This window comes from Trichoderma camerunense (genome assembly GCF_050948025.1).
Source record: "Trichoderma camerunense strain CBS 138272 chromosome Unknown V8C40scaffold_16, whole genome shotgun sequence".
Classification (NCBI taxonomy): domain Eukaryota; kingdom Fungi; phylum Ascomycota; class Sordariomycetes; order Hypocreales; family Hypocreaceae; genus Trichoderma; species Trichoderma camerunense.
Window position 1 is genome coordinate 581,727 of NW_028145354.1, and position 19,793 is coordinate 601,519.

Genomic DNA, 19,793 nt, shown 5'->3' on the forward strand with positions numbered 1-19,793 from the left:
GAGTGATGCGAATACAAACAGCAAACAGTAGGGGTATATGGCCGATATGCAAATGGCCACGCAAAAGTAGGGCTGTTTGCACTTTTCTCTCCACGATTGACTTGTCTCTGGGCTCGATTTTTCTTCAAACCGTTCGCTTCGATGTGGGACCGAGCACTGTCAAAATTGCACCAATCGTGATTTTCAATCCTTAGTTCGTCAACTTTTTTTGCCTTGTCTGTCCATTGTAATGCCAGGGGTGCAAGGCTTGTTCTTTATTCTTGAGTGCTGCCAAACGATCCTCTAGACGATTCTCTTTTTGAGGCTTGAAACTTTTCTTACGATCCATCAGCTTTCTTGATCTTGGCAGAACCATAGTTTGCTAACGAGGTTGGTTGTGGAGCGCCTAGTATCGTGAAAGGCGATATCCGGATGGCTAATTATATTATAGCCGTACTTTGTGGGATTTGCCTAAAGAGTAACAGAGACAACATCGACAGGAATCAATGGATTCAGAAGGGAAAGCTGTACTATTGCGGCGTCGGCGTCGCTGGCATAATCGCCGTAGCCGAAGCACGTCGAACCGCTCCTCAACGACGCCATCTCGAGCGGTGAATTCGATGAACTCGGCAAGAAGAATGACGAATATTCCTCCCTACAGCGGATACAACATTGTTGACTGGCACATATACAATCGTCTTACAAGTCTATGGAAGACCGAGTCGCAGTCATGGTCAGAGAACGAGCGTCGCAACTTTGTAGAGTGGGTTCCCAAAGCACGCGTCACAGAAAGAGAAAACTCGATGCTGGACCATCCGCTGGCGGAGTACATGCGGTGCAACGCGCCGAGCTGGGGCCACTTCGTCATCTTGAGGGTCATGTTTGGGGCGTCGCAGTGCGCGAGGCAGAGCTGGTGGGCGGAGTTTAAGGGGAGGTACGAGAAGAGGGCTGGGGAGGATGCGCCGCCGGGGGTTGTGCCGAGGGATGTGGATGAGGTTTTGAGGACGAATCAGATGAGGGCGCCTGCTATTATGAATATCCCGACGATGGAGGTTGATGGGGTTTATGTGGAGAGGGATTGTGGGTGTTTGTGGTGTTTGAAGAAGAAGGCGGATAAGGCGAATCGGGGGAGTGTATCTTCTTCTTCTTCGAGTCAAGAGGCGAAGACGGCGAAGAGGAAGAAGGGAGAGCAAGAGAAGTGTCCTCGAGGGGAGAGTATATTCACGGGGGAAGGGGAGACGTGTGAGGATCGAGCGCGGAGATTTGAGCGGGAGCAGGGCGTTGAGCCGGAAGAAGCACTGGATGACGATGATGGTGATGATGAGAGCGAGGAGGATGAGGTTACTGAGGCTGTTACGCAAGCGCATTCTTTGCAGGAGAGATCGACTCTTGTGTGTACGGATGGGGCGAATAGGAGTTTGAGGGAGGTTGTGGTCGAGCAGGGGAGTATGATTGAGACGCTTGTGAGGTTGGTGGAGAGGCAGCATGAGAGGATGGGCAGGTTGGAGAGGAGGGTAAACGGTGTGTAGAGGGTTGGGAGAGAGCATGGGTGGGTGACAGGAGGCGTGATAGAGAGGTTGAGGTTTGTAGTAGTGATGTTTGTTGAGGGGTGTTGGTGTTGGATACGAGGCTGAATGGCGGGCTTTGCAGTTAATTTTAATGAGATGTTTTTAATGTCTAATTTTGTATTTTCACTTTTTATTCTTTTCACAACTTCCTGAGGAGGCATTTATCTGTTTGTTAGAGCGTTGTGATGAGAATATTTTCATTTGTTGTAATGGCTTGTAGGGTAGCTTTGGATACCTATACGCAGCTTCCATTGCGTGGTGGTGAGCCTTGCGGTCGATCTGCATACTAAAATGGGCCTAGGTTTGGATACACAAAGTAACAGGTCTTGTGCTCATTTGACAGAATTTCTCCAACTGCTTACTGCTAATAACCTTTGCTATTCACTTCATTGATTCATCTCCATCAGAAGAGCATTGGCATTTAGTTGTATAGCGGGGTAACTGATACACAGCCTTCTCCTACTGTACATCTACTGGGTTTCTGTGCATCAATTGACTTGTATCAAATCGGGCAAATTATTTTGCATGACACTTTGTTCTTCGTACAAGAAATGCCATTAACTCCAAGTTCAAAAGTTGAATTACTTGGTACTAAAGGTGCCGAGTACCAGCCAAAACACGCCAGAGTCACACAAGTCGTCATACCTCTGATACAAAGTGGCACGATTGTCACCTCAGCCCGTACCGCCCAATCAGAGCAGACGCGGCCGGGGGAATTGCATGTGAAGTGAATAAGTCGCACACGTAAGGGTACACGAAGGTACCGCGACTTTTGCCAGGCGGGGCAGCCGAGGTACCTCGAAGGTGCGCTTGTTGTGTGATGGTGTTGACCTACTATGCGATTTTACGAGTACTAAGAGATATTAGCCGTTTGTGTAGCTAGACAAATCATGAATTGAGCCTGGAATTGGCTAAAAGTTGGTGGGAGTTGTTGATTGTTACATTATGAAAACCTGTTCCTTGTTGTCGTATCAGGGAGTTACACGGCCGTATGTGCGTAAAATCCTTCGTACAAGAGCTGGGCGAGGATTTGCTCCATTGTTCACCGGTGGCCCCTCGGCGGGGTTGGCGGGGACATTTTCCAATGCTTGAGCTTGATTTGAGACAGGCCAAGTTGATACCCGATCGGCCCCTCAAGGCAAAGTGAAAGCTCCATTGGAACTCAATCCTCCTAGCGGGCGATACGGGGTAAAAGCTCAGGGATGATTGATGGACGACAAGCTGGGATTTGATTGATCCAATCCATAGATGGCATCTCCAGAGCCTCAGCGAGGAGATGCGCTAACGTTCGGCGCCCGCGGTCGTCCATCCGGGTGCTAAAGAGTGATGGATGTGCCTAGGCTCGGCTGTTTGTTTGTACAGACCAGTGCTGTGTTAACTTAAGGTTCGCATTCCTTTGTAGCTGTGTTAAAGCAAGCTGTATTCATGCAAATTAATTTGGAGGTGCCAATGTTCCCCCTCCGTACCGGTACCAGCACACGCAACACACACCACTCGCATCACCCGATAACAATCGATTGAATGTACATGTACATGCGCCTCTGCATGATAAAGCTGCAAATATCCCGCATGCGAGATATGTACACGTAGACTCAACTTGTCTTGACTCATCTCATCTCGCCCTCTCAGCTTCGCTTCTCCTTCACCCTCTCAGTAGGCAGCAGATCAGATCAGCAGAGTAGCTCCTCGTTTGCCGCTATGGGTTCGGAGGACGACAGTCAGCAGAAGCCTGTCATCATCGTCGGCGGCGGCCTGGCCGGCCTTGTCGCTGCCTTTGAGCTGGCCGAGCGCAAAATCCCATCGCTCATCATTGACCAGGAGAATGAAAACAGCCTGGGAGGTCAGGCCTTTTGGTCCCTGGGCGGCCTGTTCCTGGTCAACTCGTACTACCAGCGCCGCATGGGTATCAAGGACTCGCGGGAGCTGGCCATGCGTGACTGGCTAGGGTCTGCCGGCTTTGACCGTGATGAGGACTACTGGCCGCGGCAGTGGGCAAAGGCCTTTGTGGACTTTGCTGCAGACGAGTTTGAGGAGTATGTGAGAGCCCGCGGGCTGGGATTCCTCTTCAACGTTGGCTGGGCCGAGCGCGGCGATGGACGGTCTGACGGCCATGGAAACTCGGTGCCGCGCTTCCACATTGCTTGGGGAGCGGGACCGGAAGTTGTTCGCATCTTTGCGGATCCGGTGAAGAAGGCGGCGGAGGAGGGACTGGTGCAGTTCAAGTTCCGGCATCAGGTTGACGAGCTCATCGTTGACGGCACGGGACGAGCTGTTGGTGTCAAGGGCAGCGTTCTGGAGGAGGATGATCAGCCAAGAGGCGTCAAGACATCACGGACTGTTGTTGACTCCTTCGAGCTCTACGGCTCTGCCATCATCGTAACCTCGGGTGGCATTGGCGGCGATATTGAGGCTGTGAAGCGGAATTGGCCCGTTGAAAGACTGGGACCAAAGGTGCCCGATTACTTTGTCATCGGAGTGCCCGCTCACGTCGACGGCCGCATGCTTCACATCTCGGAGACCGCTGGTGCCAACATTGTCAACCGTGACCGCATGTGGCACTACACCGAGGGCCTGCAAAACTGGGATCCTATCTGGCCCGAGCACGGCATCCGCATTCTGCCGGCCCCTTCGTCTCTCTGGCTGGACGCTTCTGGTAAACGCTTCCCCCCGTATCTGTTTCCCGGATCCGATACCCTCAGCACGCTCAAGGCCATCTGCGCAACGGGCTACGACTACAGCTGGTTCATTCTTGACCAGTCCATCATTGCGCGTGAATTCGCCCTCTCTGGCTCGGAGCAGAACCCTGATCTGACGGCCAAGAGCATCTGGGAGGTGTTCAAGAACAGAATCTTTAGCAAGAAGGGAACAGTCAATGTGCAATTGTTCCAGGAAAATGGCAAGGATTTCATTGTTCGGGATACTCTCAAGGAGCTGGTGGCTGGCATGAACGAGCTGGCCAAGGAGCGGAATGGCCCCATTCTTGAATACGAAAAGATCAAGGAGGTTGTCGATGCTCGTGACGATCAGTTCAACAACACCTACTCAAAAGACGCGCAGGCCATGCTCATCCACAATGCGAGAACGTACTGGCCAGACAAGCGTAGCCGTGTTGCGGTACCTCACCGCCTGCTAGACCCTGCCCACGGCCCATTGATTGCAGTTCGACTCAACCTGCTCAGCCGCAAGACACTCGGTGGCATCGAGACTAACTTGAACAGCAACGTCATGAGGAAAGACATGACGCCGTTCCCGGGGCTCTACGCCGCCGGTGAAGTGGCGGGATTCGGCGGTGGAGGCGTTCACGGCTACAACACGCTCGAGGGAACGTTCTTGGGAGGCTGCATCTTTTCCGGCCGCACAGCTGGGCGAGCTGTAGCAGACGAGCTGTCCGAGGTCGTCAAGGAGTGAAAATCCCCACACACAACTTCTTCTTAATGCGAGGAACGGAATAAACGGCAAGTGGAGGGAGGAGTTGGCATTCTTGATTTAGTGTTAAGGCTATGGTTATCCTATTGATGCAATGACATTCATGTGTAAACGACAAAGGCGTGCGTATTTTTCCTATTTGACGGTCTATCATCTTTCCACTGCCCTAGTTCCGAGAAAAGAGGCATCGTTTATGTAGTTGGAGACTTGGAGTCGTCAAGGAACCAGGGTGTTGCGATGCTAGGCTAAATAGCTGATTGGTGGAACATTTCGCAAACAGCTTGCTCGGAAGAATTGCCCGAACCCCCAAATTGGTTTCTGCCGTGATGCAACTTTGCATCGTTCATCATTCTTGGGCACTTGGATGGGGTAATTGGCGGACAAGTATCCGTCCGTTCATGGATGGCTCGATGGAATCTGGGGTCGAAATCTGGGGAAGACAGGGGTGAACTCCTTTGTCTATAAGATGGGGAAGCCGGCATCCATTAATCTTGCCATCAAGCTTAATTGGGAGGGCAGACGACTTCAACTGACTGGTTCTGGAATCAATTGAAATCGCCACAATGCACTTCTCTTCTCTTTCTGTGGCTCTGCTCTCTGCCGCGGGCGTGGCCAACGCCTTGCCCGGCCTTGGAGACATCTGGCCCTGGCCGTCAAAGATTCCCAACACCATCGTCATTGATGGCTACCGCCTTGTTGAGGCAAAGCTGCGCCTTACCTTGGGTGATGGCACCCTCAAAAAGGAACTGAAGCATCTCACTGCTCAGGCGGATAGTTGGCTCAACCAAGGTCCCTGGACCGTCACAGCAAAGACGAAAGCTCCGCCCAACGGCACACTTCACGACTACTCGTCTCAAGCACCTTATTGGTGGCCCAGTCCCAATACGCCAGATGGATGTCCCTACATTCAAAAGGACGGCGTGCGCAATCCCGAGGTCGACCAGTACCAGGACCGCGTGTCGGTTGGAATGATGTTCAACTCGACATATGTCTTGTCCCTAGCCTGGTACTACACCGGCAACCCCAAGTACTCCAAGCACGCGGCTGATATCCTCCGGACCTGGTTCCTCGAGCCCAAGACGGCCATGAGCCCTAACCTGGACCACGCCCAGATCATCCCCTGCGCCAACACCGGCCGATCAATCGGCATCATCGACTTCAGCCAGGAATACACAAACGTCATCGACGCCGTCGCCATCCTCAACACCGGCGCCCCCGGCTGGAGCAAGTCCGACGGCAAGGCCTTTGTGAGCTGGAACAAGCAGTTCCTGACGTGGCTCGCCGACTCGCCCTTTGGCGTCGAAGAGGCCGCCGCCCAGAACAACCACGGAACCTTTGCCAACATGCAGATCGCCGCCCTGGCGCTCTTCACGGGCAACATCTCGTTAGCAGTTCAGCGCGCACAACTCGCAAAGAGCTTCATCAACAGCCAAATCACCGCCAACGGGTCCCAGCCGCAAGAACTCGCCCGCACGCGCAGCTTCCACTACTCCAACTTTGACTTGACTGCACATCTCCGCTTCGCCCTCATCGCCCGCAAAGTCGGCGTCGACTTGTTCAAGTACAAGGGCCCGCAGGGCCAGACGCTGTTCAAGGCCGTCGAGTTCCTTGTTCCTGCGGCGGCGGGGGGCGCGAGTAAGTGGACGTATCCGGAGCTGGGGTTCACGCAGTACGCGGCAACGGATAATGTCAGGGCGGCGGCGCAGGAGGGCGACTGGGCTGCTGCCAAGGTGTTGTCGAAGCTGGTTGCGCCTCCTGGGGGGGATATTTTTGGGCTGAGGCCGGCGCCGCAGCAGTTGGATAGCATTGCGACGGTTGGGTAAGGGATTGATGGTGAAGTGAATTGTTTGATTGTCTCGGGTTGCAAGACAAGGGGATATTTCTTATCGTGTTACTTTATATAGATGCCATGTGAAACGACGGGTGGCTGTGGAATGAATAATGCTATTTATATTTCTTTGTCTAATCCAATCCCTTTCCTACTTATTGAGTCTATCTAAAAATACTAGTTCATACTATGTATTCCCAGACATTCAATAACTCACGCTATAAGCCTGCCAGTATCCCAGCCCCCCAGTCAAAGAAACATAGCTCGACGATCCACGCCCACCAATAGCCAGATACTTTTGCGTGCCCTTGACCTGGAACGCATATCCCTTCCCGCTCTTGTAGCTCACAGTAAAGACAACCGCATTCCGAGCATTCTTGCAAAGAACCCCAGACGCGCAAATGTAATTCTTGCCAGCATCATCCGAAAGCGTGAAATCCGCGCCTCCAATCACCACCGCGTGAGCAATCCAGCGCTGAGACGGCGTGTCGTGTCGTGCGGTGGCTCGGCTCACGGTGAGAGAGCTGGCATATGTCGTCTTTTGCGCAAGTGCGTAACCGTTTGCTTCGAGGACAATGTGGCGGCCCTCGGTGAGCATTCCACGCATGGGCTTGAAACCTTGCTCGACTTGGCTGGGCATGTCCGCAATCACGCCGTTGCCGGTATACGGAATGGGAGGCTGGACGTCAGAGTACAGAGACTGGCAGTACGACGAACCGTCATAGACACCATTGGAATCAGTGTGAGGCGTCTGAGGCGTGGGGATAATCGGAATAGAGTAATCGGGATTGTCAAAGTCAAAGGCATCAGTAAGGTCGGACATGTGGTCACGACGCCACCCAACCATCTGATCAGTCGTGACGTTACGACCCTTTGCAGCCTGCCACTTCTCAACGAACTTGATCTGCGAGTTGTGGTCGCTGTGAGCAGTGTAGACGCCGCCCTTGCGCGTCCACGGGGAGACAATATAAAATGGCAGTCTGAAGCCGGGGCCGAGAAATGTGTATCCAACTTCGCCGTACGGATCCTGGATCCATTCGCCTGATGTACCGTTCGGGGAGTGGTAGGGGCTAACGTGGTCGAACCAGCCACCGGTTTCGTCGTAGGAGAATATAAGGGCTGTTTTGTTGTACTTGGGTGAGTTGAGCACGGCCTGGGCGACTTGGTATTGCAGCCAAGCGCCATCGTGAGGCGAGTAAGGGGGATGTTCCGAGAGCTCCATGGGGCCGACAATGTATGAGACTTCGGGCAGAGTTCCGTTGGCAGCTTGAGCGTAGAAGGTGTCGAGGGAGAGACCCTTCATGCCTCTGTTGTACAGGCTGGATCCTGGCGCGGCATCCTGGAATTGCTGAAACCTAGCATACGAATTGTCGTCGAAATTGTCTTCGTTCTGGAAGACTTGCCAGTTAACACCGGCGTCTTCGTAGTATTCGCCAACAGTCTTCCACTTGAGCGGATAGCAGTTGAAGCCGCCAGTTTCACAACCTGGGGTAATGTTGTTGTCGATGTAAGGATTGCCGCCTTCATCTGGGGTCTGAGGACCACCGGGGGCGTTGACACTGCCGGAAAGCCAGGTCACTCTGTTGGGGTTGGTGGCAGCAACAACACCTTCCTGAGATTCTGTATTAGTCTTGTTTCGTCTAGCTTTTCGGGATGTAAACCTGCCTGGTACATGTCTCCAACGACAAAGTTTTCCGCCAAAGCGAATTGGATAGGAATATCCTGACGCTTGTAGAATCCAATGCTGTAAGGGCTATTTCCCACGGCCCAATGGTCGTTGGTACCGCCATTCCATGCGGCATGGTTCTCTTGCCAGCTGTTGCTTCCAGAAACCATGCATTGGGTTGATTCGGTCCAGTTGCCGCCGAGATAGTTGATGTAAAAGGGCGTCACGTAGTCGGTCTCGTTGGTCAATTGGGAATTCGTCAATTGCTTCCAGACCGGGACGCCGTTGTTCAACTGCAGGTTCGCATCGCCGAAACCTCGAACACCCGCCATGGTGCCGAAATAGTGGTCAAACGCACGGTTTTCTAAACCCCAGTGTTAACAAGCTGATTCACGGCATTTTCGGACACATGTGATTATACCCTGCATGAAGAGGACGACATGGTCAATATCCTTCAAGCTTCCAGCTCTGACAAGACCAATGATGCAAAACAGGCCTGCCGACGCCGGCCCTAAGCTCCTGAGGAGAGGCATTCTTGGTGATTGGGAAAATGAAGCAATACGGAAGAATGCTGGAACACAACCAATCCTATCCACCCCGTTTCACCGCAGAGGACTGGCCAGGTACTTAAGCAAACATGCTCAAGTAAGCATCATGGATCTTTTAAATAACTATTTCATGGATTGAGCTTCCGTGCGCATACAATCAGAGACCGCCCCCCTCATGTCTAACCCCGACAACGTGATTTGTCCATCGCGGTGTAGCATTGCGGCCTCAAGCGCGGCCGTCCGTGCCGAGCACAAGCAAAAAGCAGCTCGTCGTGCGGTTAAAGAGCAATGGATAAAGGAGAAGCGTGAGGTTGCATCTCTCTCAACTATTACCGAAAGCCCGAATCGGAAGGTCAGGGATGATCACAGCGGCAGAGAACGGCCATAGCGTAGGAACTTGTGCAGCACAGCGGCGACGAGATGCGCAGATCATCGGCCAACATACGAGCAGTCAGTGGTTAAAAGAAAAAATGAATAGAAAACGTGAAAAATTAAAGACCAGAGCTTTCCCACATGTTAGTTCGCTGTCAAATGTTTCACCAAGGCATGTGATTGGGTGGGTTTGGAGGGTAGATGCAAGATGGCCAGGCGATTGAGACATGTGCCCTCGAGAAGCCAATAGCATCGGCACGGCGGCCCTCGTGATGGCGGTCGTGGTTGGCTGGAGCTGCAAGGCTCGGCAGGGATGCTTGGATTTAGTGCAAGGGACTGCGAAGAAGGGGGTTCCACAGGCCGTGATATGCTGCAGGTGAAGGTGAGTGTTGGTGGAGACATTTGGACAGAGTTAAGCGATAAAGACGGGAAAAGCCTCATACTATAGTAGGGCTTGGCTGAGGATAGAGTACCCGGGCGAGAGAAGCATGTTGAGAGCTATAACTCTGTTCGAAGTGTGGCTTTGCTGGATGAAGATAGGGGTGATCGAGTCATGTAAGTCGCGATGTGGGATGATGTATAACGCAAGCGGGTGAGGCTGAGAAAGAGCTGAAGATAGACTCCCGAGTACGGACCTCCTCACTCAGCCACCCGCGAAAATCAAAAAACCCAAAACCCAAGATAACAGACCCTTGAAATTCTCTTCTTAGCACGGCGTCTCGGCGTTAGTACTCGTGTACTAGTCCCTAAGCCTTGGATAGCTTCCTCACCAACTCTGTGGGGCCCTCCGCCAGACCCAGGAATCGACAAATCAAGGGCAACGTCCCCACGTGCTGGTCAGTGCTCGGCAGTCAATGCCGACTCGCAGTGACGAATCTTCCGCGCGTTCTTATACCGATGATGCGATGGTTTCTTCTCTTCTCTCCATCCACCGCCCTTGGCTTCGGGCTATGTTCTCCCACATGCCGGTGACGCGCTATTACGAGTCCCTTTGACTTCGTCCAACTGCTTTATGCTGCTTACTTTCTCCTTTCGCTGGGCTGGACTAGTTGAGTTTTGACGAGAAATAGACGATATTTCTCATCAGAACCTCTTCTAGTTGAAGGCTGATGAGAGTGAGAGAGCAAAGGCGGGAAAGCAAGCAAAAATGAAGGACCAACCCGAGGAGCGGCGTCTACTCGACGAAGTAGACGGCGGTGACAGCGATGACGTTGCCACGCAGCTCAGCGTCGACGACGACGAGGTCCTCCTAAACGAAGAGCAGCAAGACGACAACGACGAGATAGAGCCCGTCGTCGTCCGCCCGCGTCGAAAGCCCAGCTTCACGCTGCTCCGGATCGTGGGCCTCGTCGTGGCGCTGTGCCTGGGCACGCTGGCCGTGCTGCTCTTCGCCATGAACCGGCACGTCGCCCCGTTGGACGACCAGCTCGCTATTCCTCTTCACCCGACCGAGCACTCCACACGAGATCCTACCACGCTGACCTTTGACTGGCACGTCACACTGGGTGTCCGGGCCCCGGATGGGGTGGAGAAGCAGGTCTATCTGATCAATGGTGGGTGATATGGCAGACAACTCACACTGAGTCTTACATTAGGTACTCGGTTCGTTTCATTGGCTGGCTGGCTGACACTCTGAGTGCAGGACAGTTCCCCGGCCCAACCATCGAGGGCCGATCTGGGGATCGTATCATCGTCCGTGTCCATAACGATCTCAAGGGTGATGATGGTGTCTCACTACACTGGCATGGCCTGCGCATGCAGGGCTTCAACAACATGGATGGCGCTGTGGGATTTACTCAGTGTCCCATCCCCGCCGGCAGTTCATTCGTCTATGATTTCCGTATCCGCGACGACGAGTACGGAACCTTTTGGTGGCATAGTCACTCCCAGCTGCAGAGGGCAGACGGCCTCTTTGGCGGTTTAGTAATCCACGAGCCACGGCGTCACAACTCTGATGCAGCAGTGCAAGATGAAGCTCTGCTCCTCATCGGCGACTGGTTCCATCGCAAGCACGATGATGTCCTCGCTTGGTACAGCAGCCCGGCGAGTGCAGGCAACGAGCCTGTCCCAGACTCCATGGTCATCAACGGCCGCGGCCGATACGACTGCTCCATGGCTGTGCCGGCGAGACCTATCCAGTGCAAGACGATATCCTTGAGCAACTTCCCGCCGATTATCAGGAGGTCTATGGGAGAAACGCTGCTTAGAGTGGTGAATACGGGCACAATCGCCGGCTTGACGCTCGGTGTTGACGGTGCTTCACTTCAGCCTACGCAAGTCGATGGAGGCTGCAAGGTAGATTCAAAGGCAGCCGATTCCGTCGGGATTCTCTATCCCGGCGAGAGGGTTGACTTGTTACTCAAGTGGAAGAGTGACCAGGCCGCGGAGCCATGGTTCAACGTCTACCTGGATCATGAGTGAGTTCTTTCATAACCCACCTCGACATTTTACGATATGAGTTGTTACAGTATCTAACAAGCTGCAGGAATCTCCGCTTCGGCAACCCAGCCCTCAACCCAAACCATACCTTCCCTGCTCTCCCTAAAACAGTCACAGCTCATGATCGGGACCACGCGCCCCTCTTGAAATTCAGTACTAGTCACCTTGACTTTGCCACGCTTACCGCCACCCACGAACCGGCTCCTATTGTTACAGCAGAGGAGGAACAGACGATTCTCTTTTACGTATCAACTCAAAAGCTTGCGGTGCATGGAAACAAACCTCTTGGCTTTGTAAATCATACCATCTGGCAGCCTCAGGCGGTGCCACTACTGTCGCAAAACCGGTCGTCTTGGGACGACCACCAGCTCATCCCCTTCATCGGCAGTGGATCAAAACCCACCAAGGTCAAGCTCGTCATCAACAATCTCGACGATGGTTCTCATCCTTTCCATCTTCACGGACATTCATTCCAAGTGCTATCCTCTTTCCGGGCCGACAAGGCTAAACTGGGGACTTATAACCCCTTCGAGACATCAGATGCCGACTCACTAGATCACTGGCAGCGGGAGAAGCCACTTCGGAAAGACACAGTCAGTGTGCCGAGGAGGGGGCACGTGGTGCTCTCGTTCGTCGCTGACAATCCCGGAATGTGGATGTTGCATTGCCATATGTTGGTACACCTGGGAACAGGCATGGCTACCGGCTTTCAGGTCGGAGTACCGGAGGATGAAGAGCATGTATATGGGATGGATGAATCAGCAGCGAGATTATGCAAGGCGTCGAAATAACCAAGATACCAGAGATACCCAGATACCCAGATACCCAGATCTAAACAAACAAACACGCATGATAACAAGATATAAACAGTATAGTTAAAAAAAAAACGAGAAAAAGAGACCAAAATATTTGAATAAATTTTTATGAACCATATTAGTCCAAAAGGGTCGGGTAAAAATATACAGAGAATATGAACAAGGGGGTATATTTGACCAAAGAATAAACATCATATCCGAGACGTAAGCTATCCCTCGACGGGGACGGTTATTTTCATGATAGTTACCGCAACATCAAAGAATGTAGAATATGGAAATTAATGAAAGGATGGATATCCAAAGCAAGGAATCCGGACACGTCAGACTCCGTGCACCGTTTTCGTCGTCTGCATCAGCGGCCGGGGTCGGGGCCGGCGCGGGCACTGGAACTCCGGTAGGCACCGTTGGTGGCGCTCCAGCAAGAACTTTATCTCCAGAAGGATACTGGATGTTCCATACGGGATCTGTCTTGAGGACATCAGGCACGCCGAGGGTGCCTGGACAAGACGGCTGGTTGGCGTTGGGCCAGTCCAACGTGCACGTCTGGTCCTGTCCCAGCGTGCAGATGGAGTCGAGGATGTTGTACAGGACATAGTTGCTGCCCACCCACGAGTTCTTCTGCTCAAGACAGCTGGCAAGAAAGTTCATGCTGTTTGCCGCGCTGAGAGGGAGCTTGCTACCCTTTGTATGGATCAGACTCGCGCAATTGGACATGTCCACGTTTTGTGTTGTCATCGCGACGGGTCCTCCGGCAAAGGCCTTCTGCGTTGCCGAGTAGCCCGTGTAAAGGTAGTTCCAGGCATCGTAGCTGATGTCGTGCGCGCCCTGCGATTGGTCGACGCGCAGGAGATAGACTTGGCGGTCTTGGTACTGCAGAGAGACGCAAATGTTGTTGCAGTCGACTGAGTCGGGCCAGTAAGCGACACGGTTGGTGTTGACCTTGCAACCCAGCACGCCGACAGAGGACGAGTAGCTATCGTGGGGCGTCGCCCAGACGGTAGTGGAAGATGAACTGCTGTCGCTGCGAGGGATTGAAGCAGCTAGAGCAGGAGTTGCCAGCAAGGGCAGTAGAGAGTGGAGGCTGAAGAGCATCGTTGACGAGAGCGTCGTCATAAGGAATGGAGACACTGAGTCATCACAGGCCAAGCATGGGCCAGCGGGTCAATTCAGTGTGTAAGTAAGAAAAAAAGGAGCGACAGGCGGCGTGGCGCCGTAGCGGCGAGAAAGGAGGGAAGATGGAGCTGATGCTAGGAATAGCGCCAATTCGCGTGGATTTATGAAAGAGGGAAAAAAGAGGAAATGGAGCGAGAAAAAAACCGTTCGACAATCGTAGATGCAGCCAAATCTGGGGGAAATTTGGTGGTCAGGGGATTTTCATGCGGGCTAAGCGAGTTTGGGGCTAGCCTGACGCAGCCTTTCCCGATGGAGCCGTCGCGGGAAAAACGTGGGCAGCTCCACCAAGCAGATAAGAAAAGATGTGGGAATATCTACTAAACAATTCATATCAAAATGGATACAGATGTAAAATGAATGAAGATTGTAAAAATAATAATAATTCATGTATTGAGGAACCCAAGAAATATCCTACTGCGGCGACCGAATCAGACAACGATAATCGAGGGCGGATGTGGGGAATTCATATAATACACTTTGACGAAACGTGACACACACGTGCCCTGTCCTTTTTAGTTGTGGTTTTCTTGTTTTCGTCCCACCATCCAGATTGCCCATCCGCCAGGTATCATCAGTTGAAACATTTTTTTTCAATTCGTTTTCGACTTCATTTTTATTTCTCATTTATTTCTTGAGATGCAGTGTCTCCTTGATCTTGTCCATCGCTGAATGGCGGCGTCCGGTTTGTCCCGCCATGGCGGGCTCGGACTGCTTCGTTGCGTTGAGCGGCGCATCTCCCTCGTCTGGCTGCGTCAATGCCTGGTCGCCATGAGCCTTTAAAAAATAATTAGAATCGTGTAACCCCAAAATATGGCATTAGTGGTTGAAATATACCCTCTGCTCCTCAACTTCGGCGTTGTGAATGAGGTCGTGGCCTTCAATAGCCGCCTCGTCGGTGATGCCAGTCTCGGAATGTTTTCGATTCATTGTGGATATATATTGAGATTGTTCAGTTGAGCTGTCAAGATCAAAGAGTCAATGGAGAATAAACATCAGAGTAGTGGCAAAGGAGGACACAAGCTGTCTTATAGCTCTTTGCAGAGCTGCCAAACAGAGTTTCGTCATCAGCCTATAGCTCATGATCGCACTCGCCATCAACGTCATGATGAGGGCCATCAACTCTAAATGCTCGAATCGCATGCCTGATACCCCGCGTTGGCTACGCAGCCATCACCAGATGTGAAGCGAGACAGTCTCGAGATGTGACGAAAGACTGTACGGCAAACTGGGCTTTGATCGGCGCTGATCCGTGGCATTCTTACTGTGCTCCATTGTTGGCGTGGTGGCACTCATTCTGGCGGGGCCCTCTCGATATTGGCACGCGGAAATCATGGGAAGCTTTCGACTAAAGGGACAGCTGGAACGAATGAGAAAAAATGGATACTCGTTTGGGCACCGCATTTGGCATGAGCTCTCGATGTAGCGTGATTTCTATTATTAACCTCCTCGTGACCATCGACCTCATCCGGATATGATGGAAGCAAGTTTGATTAGAAATTGTGTACATATATCTGCTTGCGATCAGCATGAAACTGATTGAAAGGTGACTTAAGATCATCACCGCTCTTTCTGATGTCATATGTGCTATGTTAATGCCGGTATATCCTATTGTTGATCGCATACCGCGTAACCCGGCTTGTGCTCATATAGACGTGAATTTGGCGTTCCTGTCTCCAGTTTTTCATAAGAGTAAACACATTATTTAGTGCAATGAGTTAGTTATTGGAACTGAGTCCTTTTTTTAATGACTTACGTTGAGATTATGATAGTCTTCCATACAGATAGCCTGGCTATTTCATTGAAAAGGAGTGGTTGTAACTTTCACTGCATTGCTTCTCTGTGTATGAATTATTTCAGAAGAAAGCTCTAGCCAAAATCTAAAAGCAATTCTAGGGTTGAATGTCGATCGATTATCAACCTGTCTTTCGTTATGTTTATTGTTGCCTGACCCGAAATAGACATGTAACCTACTCTTTATCAGCTGTAATCATAATACATTGAAATATTGCAAGGTTATGGCTTGTTGAAGGAAGAGGTCTTTAGAACTTCCGTAGGAATATGAAAATGAGATATATGATGAGATATACTGTCCAAATCGCTCAAGCACGTGAGATGCTATCAGTTATACGGGAGCCACCCGAGCATTGCTCAGGTTTCCACACATCACCCCGGTACACACTTAAGCTATTCATTTAAACGTAGAAATAGTCACGCGATTAAGTTATGCCCGAGATGATATTTAGGTGATAAGAAAGCTTAGCCTCGGATTTTCACGTCGTCCACCTGGTTCAAGGGACATGGATGAGTTCTAAGAGGTCCATCTTGCCTCAACGACAACTCCCATCAACTATCACAGCCTCGTGCAAAACAATCGTTTACTATTCGTTCCTACTAATATATAGTGCCTGTAGCATCATGGGATATCTCAAAAGTTCGGTAACCAATCTGGTGATGGAATCAGCTGTGTGCATCATGATGTTACATCGCGATGCCCTCAGTCGAAGCAGCGGGAAAAGACGGAATATTTTTTCAAATGACAAACACACCACTCAACGATTACAAACGTTGGGCATGAACGGCCGCGTTACTCAATTCGACATTTCAGGTTGAAATTGTAAGAGTCACACTGCCAATGACAGCTTGTCAGTTGCACAGATTGGGCTTCTTCCGGCACATCCACGATTAACAAAGCATGAACTCCATGCACGCGTGTTACTGCAAACAGAAGGTGGGAAAGAAACAATGGGAATAAATTTATATAGAGGTTGCATGAGAAAAAAAATAAGGGTCATTCAACACCAAGAAAAAAGACCCTGAATTTGCTCAGGATTCATATGAAATGCCGCCACGTGAATGCAAATGCCGAATCATGAGGCGCTTTTCTGGACGGCTGCCAAGAGGCTCGTGCTGCGACGACTGGCTGCCAATCTATTTGATCCAATGGCCCCTCACTCCTGGGCGATTTTCTCCCCATTGTTAGCGTCCAAGTCGTGCATACGTGTATTCGCGGCTCCATAGCGGAGGTCATCCACTGTATTCCCCCACGTCCCCGCTAGCTTAGGGCCGCGCAGTCGCTGAAGTTTGCAGAAGCCACAGCGGCCGCACCGCCTGCATGTTCGCAAAGGTTGAGCACCGCCATCTGATCTTGGGGGAAATCTAAGCACAGGGTCTCTCAAAAGCATGGGCCAGCTGCACACTAAAATCGATAGAGGCTGGGCACAAGGTCCAACAATGTCTCAGTGAAATGTGCCGGCAGACTCGTGATGCCTGTTTTTGGCGCTACCAGGATGGGGACGTCAATGAGGTAACGACGCCATCACCACTTTTGCTTTGCCCGATACTTTTCCCAGCATAATAGGCATACGTACCCGAATAACGTGGCGGATGGACCGTGCTCGCTTCGTATAAAACCGATCTGCGCCCCCTCTCACTAACATCGCTCCCACCGATCCATGTACTAACGTTTCCGCTGATCTGACAGCGTCCGTCTGCCAGATCTGCGGCCAAAGTGAGAGATTAAACCACTCCATCGTCCGTATTGCCCTCACCAGCAAAACATGAGGCTCCCTTCACTATTTCAGGCGGCGGCTGCTGCTGCCGCTGCCGTCTCTCTCCTCTTCGCATCGCCATCGTCCGCTGCCGCCATCATGGCTCCTCGTAATGCGCTTCCCGGCTCCATCGCCCTCGACGCCGGACAGTCGCTCTTCACATTCAAATACTCGACGCCCAACCCGGACCCCACGAACTGGATCGCCGTTTACCAGACTTACTATGGCGGTCCTGAGAACCAAGAGTTCGTCGCCGGCTCTCTGACGTGGGCATATGCGCCCAACAGCAACGGCGAGGTGCAGGTCGATATCTCAAGTCTGGCCGCCGGCTATTACAAGGCCTTTTTCCTTGCCAAAGACGGCTACCAGTGGCTTGCGAATCCCATCGACGTCATTGTTCCCGGCACTGGGCCAATCGAGTTCATCAACGACCGCATCATCACCCAGAATGCGCAGCAGGGAAGTCCCTTCAAGGCCCAGCTTGGTCGTCTGATTGCCAATCCTAAGGACAGCAAGACCAAGTTCACCAAGGCCACCACCTATGGCGCCGACTGGGTTAAACTCGCCTCGGATGGGACCCTTACTGGCACTCCGGGGCCCAAGGACAAGAGTACCAACTTTGTGGTCCTGGCGACGGCAACTGATGGCTCATCTGCGACAATCCAGGTCCAGATCCCCGTTCGGTCCAGCCGTCAGGCGCTCGTCGAAGAGCTCAAGGTCATGTCCTTCAACATGTGGTTTGGCGGCACCAACGTCAAGGACTACCACAACAAGCAAGTGCGCTTCTTCATCAACACAAATGTCGACATCGTCGGCCTTCAGGAGAGCTGGAATGGCCAGGCGACTCGTCTCGCTCAGGCGCTCGGATGGTATTACTGGCAGAGCCCCAACGAGGTCGGCATCATCAGCCGCTACCCCATCGTCGAGGTTTTCCCAGAACAGTCGGCCGGTGGATCGATTCGCATCGAGCTGGGTGGCCCCAAGAGTCAGCTCATCATGTGGAACGTGCATCTCGGATTCGACCCCTACGGACCTTATGATTTTTGCTTCGACAACAAGCCTCTGGCCGAAGTCCTTAACCGAGAGTACCAATCCGGCCGTACGCCGCAAATCATGGACATCGTCAGCGCCATGCAAGATGCCCTGGCTGAAGCCGATGACATTCCCGTTCTCATGACGGGAGATTTCAATGCGCCGTCACACCTAGACTGGACCGAGGCAACTAAGAAGGCCCACTGCGGTGTTGGCTTTGTTCCATGGCCAAGTTCCGAGTTTCCCATTCAGTCCGGGCTGATTGACTCTTTCCGTGAGGTGCACCCCGACCCGAACGCCGAACCCGGCATCACTTGGTCCCCCATCTACCTCAACAACAGCGGCCGGCCCGAGCCGTTGGACCGAATTGATTTCGTGTACCACAAGGGCCAGAGTCTCAAAGTTCTTCAGTCGGAAACGCTCGTCGCTGGCGAGCCCACTCCGGAGCCCAACCAGAGCAATAACGAGTGGACGTCAGATCACGCCGCTGTGATGACGACGTTTAAGCTTGGTAGTTCCGCCGAGCGCGGAGACCTTTAAGTACGTGTAGACAAGAAGCGGCTGCATCGCGAGGTCGTCTTGCATCAATGGGAGTCTTGGAGTACTTGCAATTTATTGATTTGACATTGGTTGAGATTTGGATTGTATATCCTAGAGGATAGATACCATTTCATTGGGTTACATTTGGTTGGGGTTTCCTGTTTCATGCGTCACAATCTTTGGATACAAAGGCGGGGTAGATGGCGAAAGAAGATGGATGCATTGGTCTTTTACTGCTATGTACATAAGACAGGCAGGCTTAGAGGCACGATGCAACCAAGATTTGGTTTTCAATAAAATATTACAGGTGGTTTCATTGTTCGCGTGGAATTTATTTAACATGTCTCTAGAGCAAATGCTCTCTATCTACTGTACTGATAAATTAGATCTACCTCTGGCTGCTAGATCTACGTCCATCTACTAGATCTATATCCATCTGCTAGATCTATCTAGACAGAAGAAGTTCTCATTCATATTGATTGTGCGCGCAAGGGGACAAAATGTTCCTCGATGAGAGACGAGTTGAGTCAACGCCATCAGGACCAAAAAGCCTACTCGGCCTAATCGAAAAGAGAGCTTTGTAGAAAAAAAGCAAAAAAAATTATGCGACCTGTGTGGATCGAACACACGACCTTCAGATAGCAGGTGATTGAAGTTGATACTTCAGTCTGACGCTCTCCCAGCTGAGCTAAGGTCGCTAGTTAATATTTGGCGACTCAATCAAAACTATAAGCCTAATGTCAAGAAACTAGCAGAGTTTTGAGAGAAGACGGCGCCGTTATTAGCGTTTATGTGTCTAGTAGATTTTGGTGAAGAATGGCAGATTGGCATATAGAGAATGCAGGGCCAGTGGCTTCAA

General features: G+C 51.7%; 8 protein-coding genes and 1 non-coding gene across 9 annotated transcripts; 5 read left to right on the plus strand and 4 right to left on the minus strand.

Annotated features, from left to right (window-relative positions):
- Positions 1 to 476: 476 nt before the first annotated feature.
- Positions 477 to 1,566, plus strand: V8C40DRAFT_281507 (uncharacterized protein). The gene has a single exon (XM_083221623.1). It carries the CDS (start codon positions 486 to 488, stop codon positions 1,506 to 1,508), a length of 1,023 nt encoding a protein of 340 aa, XP_083070205.1. The 5' UTR covers positions 477 to 485; the 3' UTR covers positions 1,509 to 1,566.
- A 1,363-nt stretch (positions 1,567 to 2,929) lies between these two features.
- V8C40DRAFT_70307 (FAD binding domain-containing protein) lies at positions 2,930 to 5,047 on the plus strand. The gene has a single exon (XM_083223328.1). It carries the CDS (start codon positions 3,246 to 3,248, stop codon positions 4,953 to 4,955), a length of 1,710 nt encoding a protein of 569 aa, XP_083070206.1. The 5' UTR covers positions 2,930 to 3,245; the 3' UTR covers positions 4,956 to 5,047.
- A 278-nt stretch (positions 5,048 to 5,325) lies between these two features.
- Positions 5,326 to 6,901, plus strand: V8C40DRAFT_70279 (alginate lyase family protein). Its single transcript, XM_083223327.1, has one exon. The coding sequence runs from the start codon at positions 5,537 to 5,539 to the stop codon at positions 6,794 to 6,796; it is 1,260 nt and encodes a 419-aa protein (XP_083070207.1). The 5' UTR covers positions 5,326 to 5,536; the 3' UTR covers positions 6,797 to 6,901.
- V8C40DRAFT_70262 (phosphoesterase family-domain-containing protein) lies at positions 6,902 to 8,875 on the minus strand. The gene is made up of 2 exons (XM_083223326.1): positions 8,463 to 8,875; positions 6,902 to 8,409 (listed from the first exon to the last, which is right to left on the minus strand). Exons 1-2 carry the CDS (start codon positions 8,797 to 8,799, stop codon positions 7,007 to 7,009), a joined length of 1,740 nt encoding a protein of 579 aa, XP_083070208.1. The 5' UTR covers positions 8,800 to 8,875; the 3' UTR covers positions 6,902 to 7,006.
- A 1,858-nt stretch (positions 8,876 to 10,733) lies between these two features.
- On the plus strand, positions 10,734 to 12,756 carry V8C40DRAFT_252615 (multicopper oxidase-domain-containing protein). Its single transcript, XM_083217434.1, has 3 exons — positions 10,734 to 10,940; positions 11,030 to 11,804; positions 11,873 to 12,756. The coding sequence occupies exons 1-3, from the start codon at positions 10,781 to 10,783 to the stop codon at positions 12,615 to 12,617; spliced, it is 1,680 nt and encodes a 559-aa protein (XP_083070209.1). The 5' UTR covers positions 10,734 to 10,780; the 3' UTR covers positions 12,618 to 12,756.
- On the minus strand, positions 12,722 to 13,963 carry V8C40DRAFT_252617 (uncharacterized protein). Its single transcript, XM_083217435.1, has one exon. The coding sequence runs from the start codon at positions 13,752 to 13,754 to the stop codon at positions 12,897 to 12,899; it is 858 nt and encodes a 285-aa protein (XP_083070210.1). The 5' UTR covers positions 13,755 to 13,963; the 3' UTR covers positions 12,722 to 12,896.
- A 405-nt stretch (positions 13,964 to 14,368) lies between these two features.
- Positions 14,369 to 14,950, minus strand: V8C40DRAFT_70334 (uncharacterized protein). The gene is made up of 2 exons (XM_083223329.1): positions 14,649 to 14,950; positions 14,369 to 14,588 (listed from the first exon to the last, which is right to left on the minus strand). The coding sequence occupies exons 1-2, from the start codon at positions 14,739 to 14,741 to the stop codon at positions 14,439 to 14,441; spliced, it is 243 nt and encodes an 80-aa protein (XP_083070211.1). The 5' UTR covers positions 14,742 to 14,950; the 3' UTR covers positions 14,369 to 14,438.
- A 2,013-nt stretch (positions 14,951 to 16,963) lies between these two features.
- V8C40DRAFT_252624 (Endonuclease/exonuclease/phosphatase) lies at positions 16,964 to 19,305 on the plus strand. The gene has a single exon (XM_083217436.1). The coding sequence runs from the start codon at positions 17,372 to 17,374 to the stop codon at positions 18,932 to 18,934; it is 1,563 nt and encodes a 520-aa protein (XP_083070212.1). The 5' UTR covers positions 16,964 to 17,371; the 3' UTR covers positions 18,935 to 19,305.
- A 233-nt stretch (positions 19,306 to 19,538) lies between these two features.
- V8C40DRAFT_t167 lies at positions 19,539 to 19,632 on the minus strand. Its single transcript has one exon. It is a non-coding gene; the product is annotated as a tRNA-Phe (tRNA).
- Positions 19,633 to 19,793: the final 161 nt, after the last annotated feature.

Bases quoted from the DNA above. Each gene is read 5' to 3' on its own strand.
- V8C40DRAFT_252615 (XM_083217434.1), top strand. From the start codon at position 10,781: ATGAACCGGCACGTCGCCCCGTTGGACGACCAGCTCGCTATTCCTCTT. The intron at 10,941-11,029 runs GTGGGTGATATG...CTCTGAGTGCAG, and splicing joins GCAGGTCTATCTGATCAATG to GACAGTTCCCCGGCCCAACC. The intron at 11,805-11,872 runs GTGAGTTCTTTC...AACAAGCTGCAG, and splicing joins AACGTCTACCTGGATCATGA to GAATCTCCGCTTCGGCAACC.
- V8C40DRAFT_252624 (XM_083217436.1), top strand. From the start codon at position 17,372: ATGAGGCTCCCTTCACTATTTCAGGCGGCGGCTGCTGCTGCCGCTGCC.
- V8C40DRAFT_70279 (XM_083223327.1), top strand. From the start codon at position 5,537: ATGCACTTCTCTTCTCTTTCTGTGGCTCTGCTCTCTGCCGCGGGCGTG.
- V8C40DRAFT_70307 (XM_083223328.1), top strand. From the start codon at position 3,246: ATGGGTTCGGAGGACGACAGTCAGCAGAAGCCTGTCATCATCGTCGGC.
- V8C40DRAFT_70262 (XM_083223326.1), bottom strand. From the start codon at position 8,799: ATGGCGGGTGTTCGAGGTTTCGGCGATGCGAACCTGCAGTTGAACAAC. The intron at 8,410-8,462 runs GTTTACATCCCG...AATCTCAGGAAG, and splicing joins TGGAGACATGTACCAGGCAG to GTGTTGTTGCTGCCACCAAC.
- V8C40DRAFT_281507 (XM_083221623.1), top strand. From the start codon at position 486: ATGGATTCAGAAGGGAAAGCTGTACTATTGCGGCGTCGGCGTCGCTGG.
- V8C40DRAFT_252617 (XM_083217435.1), bottom strand. From the start codon at position 13,754: ATGACGACGCTCTCGTCAACGATGCTCTTCAGCCTCCACTCTCTACTG.
- V8C40DRAFT_70334 (XM_083223329.1), bottom strand. From the start codon at position 14,741: ATGAATCGAAAACATTCCGAGACTGGCATCACCGACGAGGCGGCTATT. The intron at 14,589-14,648 runs GTATATTTCAAC...TATTTTTTAAAG, and splicing joins CCGAAGTTGAGGAGCAGAGG to GCTCATGGCGACCAGGCATT.